The 16,757-nt window shown below is 41.3% G+C and overlaps 1 protein-coding gene across 1 annotated transcript; it reads right to left on the reverse strand.

Annotated features, from left to right (window-relative positions):
- Positions 1-7,809: 7,809 nt before the first annotated feature.
- tspan36 (tetraspanin 36) lies at positions 7,810-16,441 on the reverse strand. The gene is made up of 7 exons (XM_069682677.1): positions 16,314-16,441; positions 11,987-12,178; positions 11,808-11,882; positions 11,621-11,716; positions 10,032-10,184; positions 9,280-9,363; positions 7,810-8,694 (listed from the first exon to the last, which is right to left on the reverse strand). The coding sequence occupies exons 1-7, from the start codon at positions 16,371-16,373 to the stop codon at positions 8,614-8,616; spliced, it is 741 nt and encodes a 246-aa protein (XP_069538778.1). The 5' UTR covers positions 16,374-16,441; the 3' UTR covers positions 7,810-8,613.
- Positions 16,442-16,757: the final 316 nt, after the last annotated feature.

Here is a 16,757-nt window from a genome sequence, read left to right on the forward strand (position 1 = left end):
AGAGTCTCAATCAGTCAGTCAGACGAGTTCATTCAGTGTGAGATCCACAGTTGGACAGCAGACAAATCCTGGAGCTGTGGCGTCCTCTCTGTGTGTGCATGTGCGTTAAGTGTGCACGCGCTTAATCCCTCAGTAATCTGCTTCCTGTTGCCATCTCATGAATGTAGGGATTTCAGCATCGGGCAGTGGTCACTGTGGAAGAGATACTGCTATTAGCTGTGTGTCGCTCAACATATCTGCTGCTGCCGGGGAGGAAAAGAGGAAATGGGAAACACACGGAAGATAGCAACAGAGCCAGCGTGTTAACAGGGGACTGTGTCACAAAAGAGTTGCCATTACATAACACTGAATGGCACTGTAACCTGATCTACATGAGACTCAATATGCTTAGAGAGGATAATCATGTCATTCAATGCTTTAATATGAAGCTGAGACAAACTGAGCAGCTGTTTCAAAGTAAAGGTCCTCTTCTCTTTTCTGATTATTTGTCTGATTTAAAGTTACATACCTGATGTTGTAGTTCTATCTCCCCCTCCTCAAAGTTCATACAGTGGTAGAAAACAAAAGCATTGACTTCCTGCCGGCCCTATATCCCTGAGCTGTAAGAAACGCAAACAATCCATCAATCCGCAAAACAAATCTCTTTGCTGTCAGAGGCCTGAGGGCAAGTGTGAGCATTAACTCTCCTCCTCCCTTTCCCCTCCGGAAAATAAAGGATGTGCACTCAATAACTGGAGTACAACAGTCTTAAAAATACTTACAAACACGCTCCATGTTGATGTTTCCCTCAGTCAGGGCTTATTCTGTCAGAGGTGAGAACAGAGAGACTGGGAGAGAAGAGGAGCACTGACAGTAGAGCTGGGTGGGAGGTGCAGCTCTGGGCCAACTTAATATATAATGCATAACCACTGGAGATGGCTGCTTGGTGTTCTCTCGGCGCGTTTACTCTTCATATTTCTTCTTCTTATGCAACCAGCTTTAGCTTATAAATATCAATAATTTGCAGTTTCTTGATGCATAGAAGTAAAAGTCATTATTTGGAGCCCTATGTGAATTAAAAAATCCAATAAGGCTTCAAATATCCGAGAATTAAGGGAGGAAAATGAAGCTACACTGAGCCAATCTGATGCAAAGCACCCTGTTGTACTTTGTGCAGCTGCTCCTGCGTCCCTGACTGCTTTATTTCCCTCTTTTTTTTTTAAGAAACTCGATTTACTTCCCAGCAGGCGTTGAGGCAGTTTTAGTGTAGCTGGAAACGCTGCATCCTCGCCGCACACTGGCTTCATGCAGCTGCCTTTGTGTGTCCACATACACTCCAGTTACGCCCCTCTGACTGAACAAAAACACTGACATGGAAGTGCATCTAAAATAACGTAAAGCCCCATTACGAAAAAGAAAAAGTGTACCAGACCTGTGCTTTTTTCCCATTCATATCTTGCTATGAGCATCTAATCTATCTCAGTATCGGTTCGGTGTGCAATAACATGAAGAGGAAGAAAGAGAGATAACAACAGCAGCCGTCAGTACTCACGCAGCCGCAGCAGAAACCGTCCACAAACAAAGATCCGAGCAGAAGATGTGAGAGAGATACGGCTCCCTGGAAGCAAAGAAAGTGAAACACGACCGCATCTCTTCCTCTCTTTTTCTTTGTGTGTGTGCGCGCGAGTGATTGAGATGATACAGCGGGGAGCAGCCGGTACGGGTCGGCACCGGAGGGGGGGGGGATATAAGCGGAGGTGAGATAAGCCAGAGGCGGCCACAGAGCCGGTTATTGTGGGCGACTGTCCGCTGCGAGTCCGCTCCGTGTCCGCGCGCCACAGGACAGATACGAGAGAGAGAGGGAGAAGAGAGGAGGGATCACCCTGATACAGATACAGATACAGATACAAGACCTGAGTGGCTTCACACACACACACACACACACACACACACACACACTGCAGCATGGGTGATTAAGCACCCATCTCTCTCTCTTTCTTTCCCCTCTCTCGATCTTAATGTTAAGTCTCCCTCTCTCTCTCTCTCTCTCTGGAGGACTCCCAGGAGCAACATGACCTCAGTTACCTGGCTTGGTTTCGCAGGAGTGCTACTCACTGGTCTAGCGAGTCTAGCACAAGAAAGTGTGTTTTTTGGGGGGGCTTCTTTGAGCAGGATCTTAAACACATCACACTTTATCATCCTGACATGAGCAAGACTGTGTGCTTGAGTTTCCTCAGAAAAGGAAGCCAGAGAGGAGCCTTTGTTCATGCCAACGCATGTCAAGGACCCCCGATGAGAAATAATAGACTGTTTAAGTACAAGACATCTGTCTGCTCTGTAGGGAGATACAGACATAGATGCAGCGTGTGAGTCTGTAATGATGACAAACAAGAGCAGAGCTAAAGACAAGGTGCAAAATCGTACAATATACAAGTACCTCAGTTCAGTTTGACGTTCAATTTACTACTTTCATACAAATAGATCTGACCACAGACTTCTTAGTGAACTTGATGCACTGTGTGGGCTGTCGGCTGAAGTTGGTCAGAGTGTTGCAGAGCAGTCTGTTGCCTGTGGTTAGTGGAGGCTGGTTAGGTTTGGATAAAGTTGAACTACATCCCAAGGAGGAAGGTCATGCTGCCTGGCAACATGTACAATTCAAAATATAATGCTCAAACGTAAAATCTTTAAAATATGCAGGTTGGGCCTTGGGGATAAAAGTCATCCTACCCTCTCATACTGTACATTACTTTCTTTAGGCCACCACCCATGCGAAGGTTAATCCGTGCTTAGCTTCTGAAACAAGTCCATTCTTGTGAGCTGCTGGACCCCTGGGAAAGAGCTGTGTGGCTGAATAAGGCACAGGGGTAGTATGAGGGGTTAGGTGTCGGATGAGAGTCAGAGGATGCAGGTCATTGTTGATGTAATAATGATTAGCAGAGGTGAATCAGGATTAACAGAGAGGACACTTCATGTAATGAACCCAGCTTAAAGAAAAACTGATCTTAAGGCTCCATCGGGTTCAGAGTCGCATGGATCCTTCTGGATTGTGGGTGATATTTCCACTTCACTTAAAGGAGTGTAAGACGTCTAACCGAATGGGAGTCCTGTCACCTTGGCTGTCGTGTGAGAGATGTTTCATCTCTGGGCCACCTGGAAACCCGTCAGTGTTTTGAACGTGTTACATCAGAGGAGAGTTTGAGTTTAACGCAGAAATGTGATGAATCATTTTCTAAATGAAGCCGTCAGAGGACGGGTCAGTGGTTCCTTTGTGATCACAGAGGGGAGGCTGTAATCAGAGAGCTGGTGCTCATCCTGTCCCAATCGACAGCTGTGTCCGCTCCTGTGACCTCTGCATGATAGAGTGAAGCTGTTTGGATTGAATGAGGCTTCTGGCTCTACATCTTCCAGGTGTGTATCTGCTCCTTCTGCCACGAGATAACACTGGATAGCAAGTGGAATGTGGTGAGGAGGAAATTGTCAAATACTTTTGCTGCTTTTGCGTCAGAGCAACATCTTTCTGCAGATGTTTTTATGCGGCTACAAAGCTGTCAGACAATGTGATCATTTTGCGATAAAAGGTCACACACCTTCATTCCCTCATAAAACAGCTTGGTGTTCTTAAACTAACGCCAAGCTGTCTTCAAGCTGCAGCTCCATCAATCAGCTCACATCACCTATCAATATCAACCAGTCAATCTTTATGTCTGTGTTTTGACGTTACAATATCCTCCCATCATCGCTGGTAGCAACAGCGGTGCAGTTCTACATCACAAAGGCAGCGCACACAGCTTCTGAAACATCCCACCCTGCCGTTATTTACAACAGAGAGATGAGATGGCAGAAAATAAACTCTGACGTATCACCGCTCAAGGTACAAAAATAGCTTCTTAGCATTTTTTGAGTCTTAGGGGAAATTTGTGATTTAAATTCCTCATGCAAGCTACCTTCAGGAGAGGGCTAACACGGGTTACTTTAGAAGTACGGCAAACGCAGTAGTAGGTGGAGGTAGAGGGAGCGTTGTTAGCCACTGGAGGTTAGCAAAAAAGTAGATCAAGTCTTTTAAATAAGAAACACTGAAAAATACAACTAAAGAACTAAAGAAGAAAGGGGTGGAAAAAAGCAATCAGACTACTTGAGTATCTCCTGTAAAGCTGTGAAGATTAGGCTCAGAAAATTATAGAGAATATGGATTATACTATGAATCTGCTGCTGCTCATCTGATTCTTTGGCTTCTTTGTTCGGCGTTTGTTTCTGTTTCTCTGCTGCTTTTCTGCCCCCTCTAATTAACACTGATAGCATCTGACAAATGGAGACATAGCAGTGTCGATGGTGGGTGGCTATTTGCAGAAACACACACACACACACTAACACACACAGATAGACACATATGTTGTCAACACCTGCTCCGTGGTCATGACATTGTGCGGTCATTATTTATGGCTCTGCACTGAGAAAAAAAGGTGAAAGGGGAGAAATGTTAATTATTCATGACACTAAACTGGTTCCTGATTTGTTTTTATAGTTGTTTCATAAAAAAGGAGAGATGTCACCCTTTTTTTCTTTCAAGAAAGCAAGAAAACATGCCCTAAATCTACCTTATGTTGCAGGTTATAGGCAAACTATTGGTGGTGAGCGGGGGATTTGTTACCTGTTTAAAGTAAAAGCTGCCTGATATGCACTTAATCCATAAAATGTGTTTAATATTGGAAATGTTACCCGTGTCATGAAGGAATTTACTGTAAATATTTCTCAAATCTCTCCACAGAAACACAGAAAGCACCTGTTTGCCCTTCTGGTGATCTACCTCCAGCACAGAGGGAGCAGCAGTGTCGTGTCTCCTCAGATCACCTCCCTCCGACAGATCCCTGTCCAAGTAGGAAAGGAAATAAATAAAGAAAAGTTCAGGATGGAAATTTCCCTGTGACAACATCTGGCCCAGTGGGCTCATTAGGTGAATGTTTTGGTGCTGAATGTTTGGGTGAGGGCTCGAAGAGGAGAGAGAGAGCCAGACGAGGACACATCTGTAGGTGTGCAGAGATGACTCATCGGGGAATAGAAAATGCTACAGTGACAAATCATACGCACAAGCAGCTCTCACCTCAATCCATCACTTCTCAGTCTTTGTTTATTCCTTTAAGAAAGTGAAGGATGAGCACAGTGGATGTTATAACACAGGGAAGAAATGTACCTGGTTTGCATCAGAAATGGATTTCTGTCTTTGCCATTGTATTGCATAATTACTGCATATTTTATATTCCTGTGTTTGTGTGACAGGTGTATTTGTTACAATGTTTATGCTGCTCTCTTTGCAGGTCACTCTTGAAAAAACAATGTTAAGGTTATTGAGACTTTTACATGGTTAAAAAAGGACATATAATAGATACACATTCTATACTTAAAGGACTACAATTCTGCATTTAAAGGATTACACGCTTTATATTTAAAGGACTACAAATTCCACATTTAAAGGACTGCAAGATTTATATTTAAAGCACTACAATTCTGCATTTAAAGGACTACAAGATTTATATTTAAAGCACTACAATTCAGCATTTAAAGGACTACAAGTTTCATATTTAAAGGACTACAATTCAGCTTTTAAATGACTACAAGTTTTATATTCAAAGGACTACATTTCTGCATTTAAAGGACTACAGGTTTTATATTTAAAGGACTACAATTCAGCTTTTAAATGACTACAGGTTTTATATTTAAAGCACTACAATTCTGCATTTAAAGGACTACAAGTTTTACAAGTACACCGCTTATCCTGTTCAGCATAGGACTACAAATCCTACATTTAACTGACTACTTATCCCATGTTTAAAGGACTGCAAATCCTGCATTTAAAGGTGCACTTCACTGGCCTGAAATTTACTCATCTTCAGGAGTACAAAGCCTGAAAAAAAGTTGAATCTTTATCCAAGTTCATCCAGTTGCATTATGGGAAAAGTAGGATGCAGTGTGTTTGGAGTTGATCCATACTTTATAGGAAATCAATTACCACATTCTGGAATACTCCTTTAATGAAAGGGTGACCCCCTGGGAGGATGAGCTTTCTTTTAACAGCGTGGTTTACTTTATACATCTTTATTCAAACAATCTTGTTTTCCAGTTGTATAACAAAACCAAGGAAGATACCAACACATGATATAACCCTACGTACCAACTGGCATGTACAGAGCGAGCTGCCAATGTTTGTGTGCAGAAACCACTAATAATAAAATACCTCTTGGTTTCTGTTCGTGTATGATTCACTGATAATTTTCTCCAAAAGACAGCTGCTCTATTCAGATTGATTTGTATTATTCATGGAAACATTACTGAGAAACACGATCATTACTGAGAAAAAGCCATATCTTCTTCACTGCACCCCGCTGATATCAAGGGTTCGCACTTGTGATACAACAGAGCGAGGGGAGCAGAGAAAAACAGGACAGAAAACAGATGGGCGGGATTGGTAGGTGATAAAAATGCAAATACACCTCAAATTCTGAACAGAAAACAGGTAGAGAAAGATGCATGACACAGGAGGAAAGGTGAGCGGAGGAAGTGACACAAACACTCGGAGATAAACAGACAGAGAGACAGTTTGAGGAGGAAGGGAGGAAAACAGGTCTCAGAGTCGACAAGGTTATCTAGCCGTGTGTGTGTGTGAGTGTGTGTGTGTGTGTGTGTGCCAATATTTCTCTCTGCTCCGGGCTGTGTTGACATTTAGACAGGCCGCTTCTTTTCAGAAAGGATCTGCCCTGAATAAGATATGCAGAGGAGAGATATGAGAGGGACGCACACTGAGACAGGAGAGCGGGATCAGTTACGTCAGTGGAAGTCATTAGCACAAACACATTGATGTTAATCACATGAAAGGTGATTAATTAAAACTCCAATACAAGGAACATGAAAGTTCTGTCAATATGAGGAAGATAAATAAAGATTTCAGAGTCTCTGTAAAGCATCTGAAAATGTTGTTTGAAAACAGACTGTGTGTGTGCATTCGTGCTTTTTGTCCTATAATACACAAGTAAGGTAACTGAATGACCAAATATGAACTCCTACATCGTGTTCTACTTCTGTACAGAGTTCACATGAGGTGTCTGTGCCCCTTTGCAAACCAAATGTGCTAGTTTAGACTTTGGAGTAGGTTCTCTAGCACCACCTTTGGGATTTCCTTTGTTACTGCACCTAAAAGTACAGCAGAAAAAACACTGCGGTGCGCTATAAAGTTGCTAATGGGGCTCATGCTAATAGATATTAGTCACTTAAAGGGATTGGGGCTTGCAAAGGTGAGAAATGAAGCTAATCTGTAGCTGATTTGAACTTAGTTTTACAAAAGGTCAAGAGGTTACGAATGGGTGAAATCATTTGTATCTGTACAACCTAACCTTAACTAACCCTAAATGAGTGACTTTTCCTTAAAGGTTTGGTCTGCGGTTACCACAATGCTTCTGTACATGAGTTTAAGTTCTCATGTACCTTTTTAGACACTGACAAGGTTTAAGTAAGATGAACCCTCCTATCTCCTGTTTGTACGGCACTATGGGCTTCTTTATCAGCAGAGTCAGGAGGTAAAATAGTGAGAGATAACAAGCAGGGGTCACGTTTAAGGTCGTGCTCTGAATGAGGTGTTTTTAAAGAAGCTATAGAGAGGTGTTCTGGCACAGGAATGATTACACAGGATTGGACATAACTGTTTTAAATTAATAATAACGCATCAGTAGTGTGCGCAAATGTCAGAATGTGCTTTAGTTTAAGACTTATATTAAAAAACAAAAAAGACAAGGCAATGCAATAATGTGATAAAACTCCACCAAACTCAAAATAATTGTGACATTTTCTTCTTTTTAATTTAGAAATATAATAAACACAACCAAAATCTTCCTATGTATTTATCTAATTCAATACAATTAAAATTGTATACGTTTATGTATTTATACACACCTAAATACAAGGCATTAAACCGCTGTCCTTTCATTCACAATCACAATAAGCTTAAAATATAGCTTGAAGTTCTATCACTAGTATATTCCTAAGACTAATGTTCTTTTATAGAATATCTACATGACGCAGCAGAGTGAGACGGTTCGGCGAGATTTACAAATAGGCACCTTATCGTCCAAAATTGTTTTCTCTCCAATTACGTCACAACATTGTACCGTGTTTACAGCCAGCCTAAGAAACAGATGCTCTAAATAGTACGACTTTCAGCAGACAAAATCCAACAAGGATCAACATTTTCTGTGTTTTAATCACTTTCCAAATTGTATTTTGTGCTATTGTCATGTGTTGTCCCAAAGGAAGGACACCTCTGGGCTGAGATGGGACAGAAACCTACTCGACCACACAGAAACTGTATCAGAAAAATCTCCAAAGACAGAAATTCAGACAAACAATCTATTTGAAGGCCTCGTCCATACTCATTCAAATCGATTTAACACTTAAGAGGAACTAATACTGATACTTCCAGTGGAGGAACACTCTGGTATAATCCCCTTTAGACGACTACTTTAGATGCCATTAACAAAATAAAACTTCAATGTGTACAATGTTTAGTCTGGATGCTGCTGTACACTGCTCGGTGAGTGTTCAGCAAAGCTACTCAAGCAACATGAGGAGGTGGTGGGTGGTTGAAGTGTTTCAGGCATAGAGCGGCTGGTAGCCACTCCTCCGACTGCTGGCTCGACAGGTGATCACGCAGACGCTCAGCATCCCAAAGAACTGCGAGAGAAAAGAGAAATGTGATCAGAAATACATTTTAAAAACGTGATGGGACAAGCTTAAGTACTTTAATGGCTGTAAAAGAGAATAAATATCATTGTTACTACTTTTTTCAACCTCTGTGAAAGAACAAGAACTATCAAGTAGCTTTCCGACATGAGGTCATTCAGTTCTCCCCGTAAGGTGAACTCTCAGTTCTTCTTTCCTAGAAGACTCGCTTTGAAAAGCACAATTGAATCAGGACTGAACCGACCATCAGAATACCACATGGACCCTCTTCTGCTGAAGCAGCCCTCAACTGAGCTATCATTGTACAATTACATGAGTAGAAGACAGGTCAAAGAATCTTCTATTAGAATAATTTCATTAAACAGTCCTTGGTTTTCCATCCACAGCGAGCTCTAACAAATCAAACAAGTAGAGCAAGGCTGGGAAAGCCATGCAGCTGGAGGGTACAACATGGCCTTAGAGAGGAATATGGTTGATGAGCCGAGCCTACAATTCTTCCAAAAAGACGTAGGTGTATCTCCCTGCATTATGAATATAGACAGCGAGATGTACAATACTGTGTGTGACCTTCTTTACCTTGATTATAGCAAAGCCCAGAATGACCAGCATGGCATAACCCAACACATCCTGCAGGAGGACCTCCAGCTTGGCCTCACAGCCCTGAAATACAAGCACAAGTACAGTGAGGAAATGCCAGTGGTGGGAGATATTTGACTTTGCAAGCTTTACATTTTGACTCGTAAGACCTTTAGACCGTAAGTGCTAATATTGAAGTTCTCAGTTTCGTTCTTTTTGGCGGCACATACGGCGATAAACGGTAATTGCGGGAGCACACTTCCCAGATATCCAGACAGTGTCGCGTGTGTGACGTCCACGATTGGCTCCGGTTGTAACTCTTGATTTTCCTTCATCTGAGCGTCCAATTTGTTTCTTTTTCTTTGGATTTTCACTTATTTTTGAAGTTGTATCTGTAGTCATCGATCTTTTCTTTGTTTGTTCAGCCATAGTAGATTACTGTTTACTCGCAACACTTGCAGAGAGCAGAAAAGCAGCCGCTTAGCTCCGCCTACCCTCTCTGGCCAACCAACCACTGCTGGCTGATGGAAAACGCGTCACTAACTGGGCGCTGCTTGTGATTTTTTCCCACACAAGTCGACAGTCTGCAATAATACTATATACTGCAAATGCAAAGGCTTTCATCAGTGGGCCATAGGCTCAATCACCATTGTGTTACCTCATTCGGCGATAGATAGTGACTTAACAGACATTTATTTACATGAAAACTTTCAAGACTATTACTTTAAGGTGTGTGCTTCTGTGTGACTCACCTGAGTGTTCAGCAGGTCGAGTTGGTCCACTCTGCCCGTGCACTGTGAGATGGAATCGTTTTTACAGCAGCTCAGGGGCACTGTGTTGTTGTGGTTGGCGTACCAGGACATGTTGGCCCAGCTGGTGTAATTTCTGACACCACAGCACTGCAACTGCACAGAGACAAAAAGAAAACAGTTAGAACTCAAGATTATATATTTATATGTATTTATGTATGAACAAAAACCTCCACATTGTCAACAGGGGAGAGCAGTGGGTTTAAACATTAAATCAATATAGGTCTTGGTTACAGTGCGACATTGGAAATGATTGTAGGTGAGCATTTTAGCATGTGGTATAAAAGCTCTGACATGCCTTGAGAAGCATCACTGTGCAGAAAGTTCTATAAACTAAATAACATGTAAAAAAAAACTAGGTTAAAACTCTGTAGTGCCACAAATACCCACAACTGAGGCTGAGAGAAACAGCGGATCAGCTCAGAAGCCCTCTATTGTGGTGAAATCTCAGATTAGAAAATGTGTTAAGACTGTTATGTAAGGTTAGTGAGTTAGGTCTAAAACCATGCAGATATTTAGGTCATTCTCAAGCAGTGATGAAACAATAGCCACATAATTGTAGCGATTTGTTGGGTAATTCATTATTCCTTCAGAGAGTGCAGCTGAAGCAGCTGAAGCAGGAAACAGTTGACTGTTCCTCGTTTGATCTGTGCATGAATTGTATGAATGGTTGTGTTTTCAAACGTTGCTAGAATGTGAACTTACCATAGTCACATATATATTTTATTTTACTGGCTAATTAGTTAATGTGTCCCACTAACATTGAAATGAAACCCAGGGCAGGACTGGTCTGAGCGATATACCATATATTACATAAAAAAACTACCTTAAAGCTCCTGTGAGGAGTTTTTAGCTGGTCATGAAACAGCCTGAAATTAATTCTGATTACTCTACGTGAGCTACAAAAGCAAACCAGACCATCAGCGACAGCTTGACTAGCTATTTTTAATGCCTGAAACTGCTGGCGGGGGGTCAGACGAAGCGATTAACTGCACGCTGCCTTTTTTTACATTTTCCAGGGCAAACATTTAAAGTGAGTGATACATATGACTGTTAAAGAAAGTAGGATGAGCTTATTTGTTAAAAACCACCACTTAAGATTGTTCAGGACAAAATCAGCAAAGAGATAAGAGGTACGGCTTTGTCCACAGGACAACACAAACAGAAAGTTCCTCACAGGAGCTTTAAGGATGACTTTATGTTCCTCACAGGAGCTTTAAGGATGACTTTACTTAGGATCATTTAAATGTGTTTATTCTTGCATCAACACAATAAAACTATTTTTAAAAAATCACAAAATAATAGTGTTATTAGGAAAGGATCACATATCAGGTTAGAATTAAGTATAATTTTTAAAAAGGACACGAATTTCATAAAAGCTGTTGCTGTTTAAACATGGAAAGGCATGAAAGACAGAGTAAATGGAGAAGAAGAAAAGGAAACGAGAGTGAGCAGAAAGAGAGTGCAGCAAAGCAGTGAAAGCAGAACTGAGAGAAGACATCTATTTTTATAGATATAGAAAAAACACCAACCTGAGTCTGCAGGTAGTCCACAGCTTTGGTCTCAGCGTCCTCTCCGTCATACTTCTCAAAGACATCATTCATTGAGCGCTGCAGGTCTCCACTTATCTACACACACAAGAAAGGTTGGTCATTATATTATACCTGGTATAGTTTACAGAAAAAAACACAGTGTGAGAGGGAACATGTGTTATCTTACCTTGCTTTGGTAGATGAAGCTAAATACCAACGCAGCAACTTCAGCGACAAATATCACCATGATGAACAGGAAGAACTGCAGAGAAAGAAAATGAGAGAAGAAATTTAAAGTAGAAATGAAATAGAGTGAAAGTTTAAACAAAAGCACAGACATTAAAGACACTCATCACACACACTTACAAAGCTAAGGCCGACTCTGGACTCCCGGATTGTGGCGAAGCATCCCAACACACCGAAAATGAGCATCACCACGCTGACGCCGATGATGATCGCTGCTGGGATCAGAGTGTACTTGTCCTGAATGAAGTTGTTAAAGTTGTCATAGCTTTTGATCACGTAGGCACCCACGTAGGCCATCAACCCTCCTGCAGCCTGCGAGAGGAAACATCATCATACGTTACACAACAATAACCCACGGTTGATAAGCGAGCAGTACGGTTCGGGTGGGAAGAAGCATTAATGATGTCTGCATACAGATCAGAATGGTCTAATTGTTACATACTGTATGTCAGGGCTATTCAACTCTATTATTCGGGGGCCACATTTTCAGAAAGCTGAGACATTTCCCTGCGCTCTCTTTATGTATGTACACTTGACACAACGCACTGCCACATTTTCAAATGTTATTTTGCTACTGTACATTGCAAAAGTAGCATAAACTATAAAGGAAAATACAAAAAGGTTCTTTAAGTAATCAGGCCAAGTGCTTAATTTCATTTTCTTTGCAACAAAAGCGGTGAAACACAAAATTTCAAACAAATGTAGGCTATTCTACATGCATCATGTCAGGCGTTTGGCATCTAATTTGATCAATTCTCACATAGGTTACCCAGCTACAGCACAGCATTTCCTGTAAACAGTTGTAACCATCTGTCTTGTTTTGGGTCTACTTCATCTTCAGTTTACTTATTTTGAACAGATGCACCACATCCATCAATGTTCTCCAGTTTCTTGTAACTCTCACAAATAAGGAAACACAGAGAGGTCTAGCCGAGACTACTAATGAGAGCGATTACAAATCTTTGATTGGGCAATCAGTGATGCAAACGCTGGTTTGTCAAGGAGGCACGAGCATTTATTTTTATAGCGTTCAGGTGAGACAAGCTGAATTCTCAGGTGTATGTTAATCTGAACATTGTTAATACAAAAAGGCTGGTTGTTACTGACAGGGCAGATGCACTGGTTTGAAGGATTTATTGCAGCAAAAATGTCCAGACATTTTTTTTCTTCATGTTTTAAATATTATTTATTCTTAAGAACTGATCGCGGGCTGGTCTGACTTGATCAGCGAGTTGGCCCGGGGGCCGCCAGTTGCATAGGTCTGCTGTATGTTAAAAGTAAAAGTAATCATAGAAGACAGCTGTTCCAGTGATACAAAAAATAAAGATCCTTATGAGATTAATTCGACTGAACTGTCTACTTTTTTATCTTCTGATTATTTTTTGTATTACATTACATACAGAGTACAGAGCTAAGAGCTAAATTAGGGCACAATCCCTGAATGTAGTGCTCTAGTTACTAAAGCATGCACCAAAAGTGTCAACAATCATTAAGTAATGAATCAATCTGCTTAAAACCTCAGCTTTCTTTGGCTTGGGACTTACCGAAGTAGAGCAGAAGCAAACACCCGCTGATATAAGTGAGGGGATTTGTCACATGATCAGTGTTTTTCTCTCTGAGCTGTAGTTGAAAGGATCATTTTCAGCATGTTTAAAAGCTTAATAGAGAGGAAAGAGTCGTTTTTTATCCTTTTACTTGTAATTACTGATATAAGATGTGAGTCAGTCAGTTTGTGTGGACTGTATCAACATAGTACAAGTATAAAAGTCAGAAGAGGAGCTTTAATGGCAGTTTGTTTAAACACTTCTGTCAAAAGAACAAAGAGGTTTGTTGTGATGTTGATCTGCTGTGATCTCCTGTTGTGGGCACATGCTGTGAAGGTCACTGACAGTCTGTGCTGCTGGATTAGGCATCGAGTCACACCATCATCATGACTACAAGTCATGCCTCAGGAGTGAGCTCATCAATCATAAGACTGCGTGTATATGGACCAAATCTGTGCATACACTGTAAGGACGGAAATCAACGTGACTGTTTTAAAAACAACATATTCTGAAGGGTCAAAAGTACTGAAACTAAAGAAACCAACAAACAAAGGCTCTGAAGTATTTATTTCTTTATCAGCACGCCTGACTTCCTTTTGACCTTTGAATCTCCCTGGATCAGACTTCTTTCAAACTCCCGCCTGATTTAACAAAGGCCCAACAGTGTGGGGGAAAAATCTAAAAGGAAAATCCACAAAAAATTACACTTCAGAGTCTAGACTGTAAATGGGATTACACTAAAACAGGTGTGTGTGTGTAAGTCTAAGCACAGGCTGGACTATGGTGAGCAAAATTTCCCTTTGCATAGATTTCCATTTGGTAGATGGAAAATTTGGGGCAAAAACATGCCACCACTTCCTCTTATTAAAACAAAAAGCAGAAGAAGTCCCCCTTAACGTGTTTCTTGGATTTCAGTCATCTTCAGTGTCACTTCCCCTGTGTTGAGCTGAGTTACGGATCGCGGCGGTGTGTTTTATGTGACCTAACAATCGTTTATCCTCCACTTCAGCCTCATGACTCACTTCTCTTAATCACTCCACAGTCACGGGATCCCTTCAGGGGTAGTTACTCGACCCCTCTCCACCTCCCCCTCCTCCCCGCGGCTCACCCCTTAATCTTTCCAGAAATTCTGATCTTGTGCCTCTGAAGCAGCACAAAGAGGCTTACACAACGTATAGCGCCCAAGCACGGTGCCACCTCTGTGGAATGTGAGCAGCCTCTGAGGGGATGTTTCGTGATGCGTGGGGATGACTTTGGCAGGTTTCTACATGAAAAAAACATACTGTTACCGTGTGTAAGTCCAAAGGGGGCAGACATGTTGGAAGTTTTTGATCTAGGAAAGAGAGCAGCTGTGATGTCTCCGCTCATGTGCCTCAAAACACTCAGAGCCCATTAACCTTTGAAACTTTTGTTTTTCCCCTTAAAACACAATTTGTTTGTTCTATTCAAACCTCCACAAACAGAGCTCGATTTGACTTTAAAATGCAAAGAACCCACTTTTTATTAATGGATCATTTTATACTTTTTTTCCCATGAATTCACCACAAAATATCTGCAATCTTTAAAACTGTGTGATCAGAAGTGTTTGTGGGGTTTTTCTATGTTCAGCTGCATGATATGATTTTGAAGACAGGCCTGGGTCAGGCCGAGTTTAAAACATAATCTGATATTTTGATTGAGTTATAACAATTGTCAACATTTTTCTTAATTTAAGTTAATCTTATTTAAAAATGTGTACTTTCTCTTTGAGTTTTTCCACAACTTTCCCTCGATACTGATCATGGGGACGACGAAAAACATGACACAAAAAGACCAACAGTAGGAACATCCCCTTCTGTGTCGCACATACTCTCACTCACACAGACATTTTGGACTCTGGCCTAATTGTTAAGTAGAAAAACTAAAGATTTAAGCTCAATATTATATTCTAATATTTGTACATGGCTTGGTAAATCTGGACTAGACAGACTGCAGTGGGCTGCAGCTGCTTAAAGAAACAGGCTAACCAGCTGTGAGTGATGCTTTGAGACATGAGCTTTATAAATTCAAAGTACTTAATCTAGACAATAGATATCTGTATGTGATAGATATTAAAAATAAAGTGTTGATATTTCGTGTGTTATGTCTAACTGGTCACAAAACCAAGAAAAAACACTGACTGACTGACGGATATGGTAATGGACTGATGAACATATTTTGGATGAAGAATAAGGAAGTAACAGCTGAATTAAAAAGGCAAACCCTGCCTGTGTTTTCCCTTGTGGTAAACACACACGCACACACACAGGCCTGTTCCCTCTCTCAGTAATCTAATAACACACACATCAGTCACTGAAAGAAAGTTTACTCTGGCCTTTTTCAACACCAGTTTTCCTCTGAGGGAGACAGAGAGAGCTGGCAGGAGCGAAGCCAAATGAGGAGAGGTGTTTATTCTAAACTAGCCAACATGTGAAAATATATGAATATCAAGTTTATCCTAAAACAAAGTCAGGTCATACTGTCAAAGTTCAAGCTAAATTGAATCTGATGGGTCAGGCTTCTTTTCTACAAACGCTAATTGAAATTTACGTGATTTGGAAAACGCTACTTTCTGTAATTACGTTCCCTTTCAAAATAAAATACGTAGATTCTCGGTTACAGTAAAAATGAGCGAGTGAAGCATAGTGATGGCGACAGTGTTGGCCAGAAAACTAGGGCAGGCTTAAATCACGTTTATCAAGTCTTAACTGAGTTGCAGGATGTAAACATTACAGCAGCAGTGCTCAGACTACAAAATAAAACAAATAGCGATAATCCAGAGAAAGAGGTGAATCTAAAAAACACATTTTCATTCCTCCCAACCCGACACAGCGTCAGTGTGAGTTCAAATCTCTGCAGGTGGAGAGAAAAACACCGGGACTCACCCAGAATATCAAGCTGAGGAAGAGGAGGACGGTCTTCGACGTGAAAATCCCGCAGTCCATGTTGTCTGGCTGAGTTGAAGAGATTGAAGGAGATCTGTGCGGTCCTGGTTTTTATCTTCCAGAGCGCCGAGCTGCTGCTGCTGCTGCTAGTGCTGCTGCTGTGGTCACAAGTTTTCTCAATCTGTCTGTCTGGCTGCAGAGGCTGCGATCACATGGTCACATGCTTTGGGGAGGAGAGCATTGTTACGGAACAGGTCGATCAGCCCCCCTGCCCTCCTCACACATGACAGCACGCATCGCTCGCTCACGGGAGAGGGGGAGTGGGGGGACCCCGGGGCAGAGTGAGGCTATTAGTCAGATACATTTTTTTTTTCTCTTTTTATTCTGGAACTTTACTGGAGCTACTTTTATTTAATAGAAGTTTTTTGGTCATGTTTCACATCT

Source organism: Semicossyphus pulcher, unplaced genomic scaffold (assembly GCF_022749685.1).
Source record: "Semicossyphus pulcher isolate SPU_LCO1_2020_fin unplaced genomic scaffold, fSemPul1.0.p SCAF_6, whole genome shotgun sequence".
Taxonomy (NCBI): Eukaryota; Metazoa; Chordata; class Actinopteri; order Labriformes; family Labridae; genus Semicossyphus; species Semicossyphus pulcher.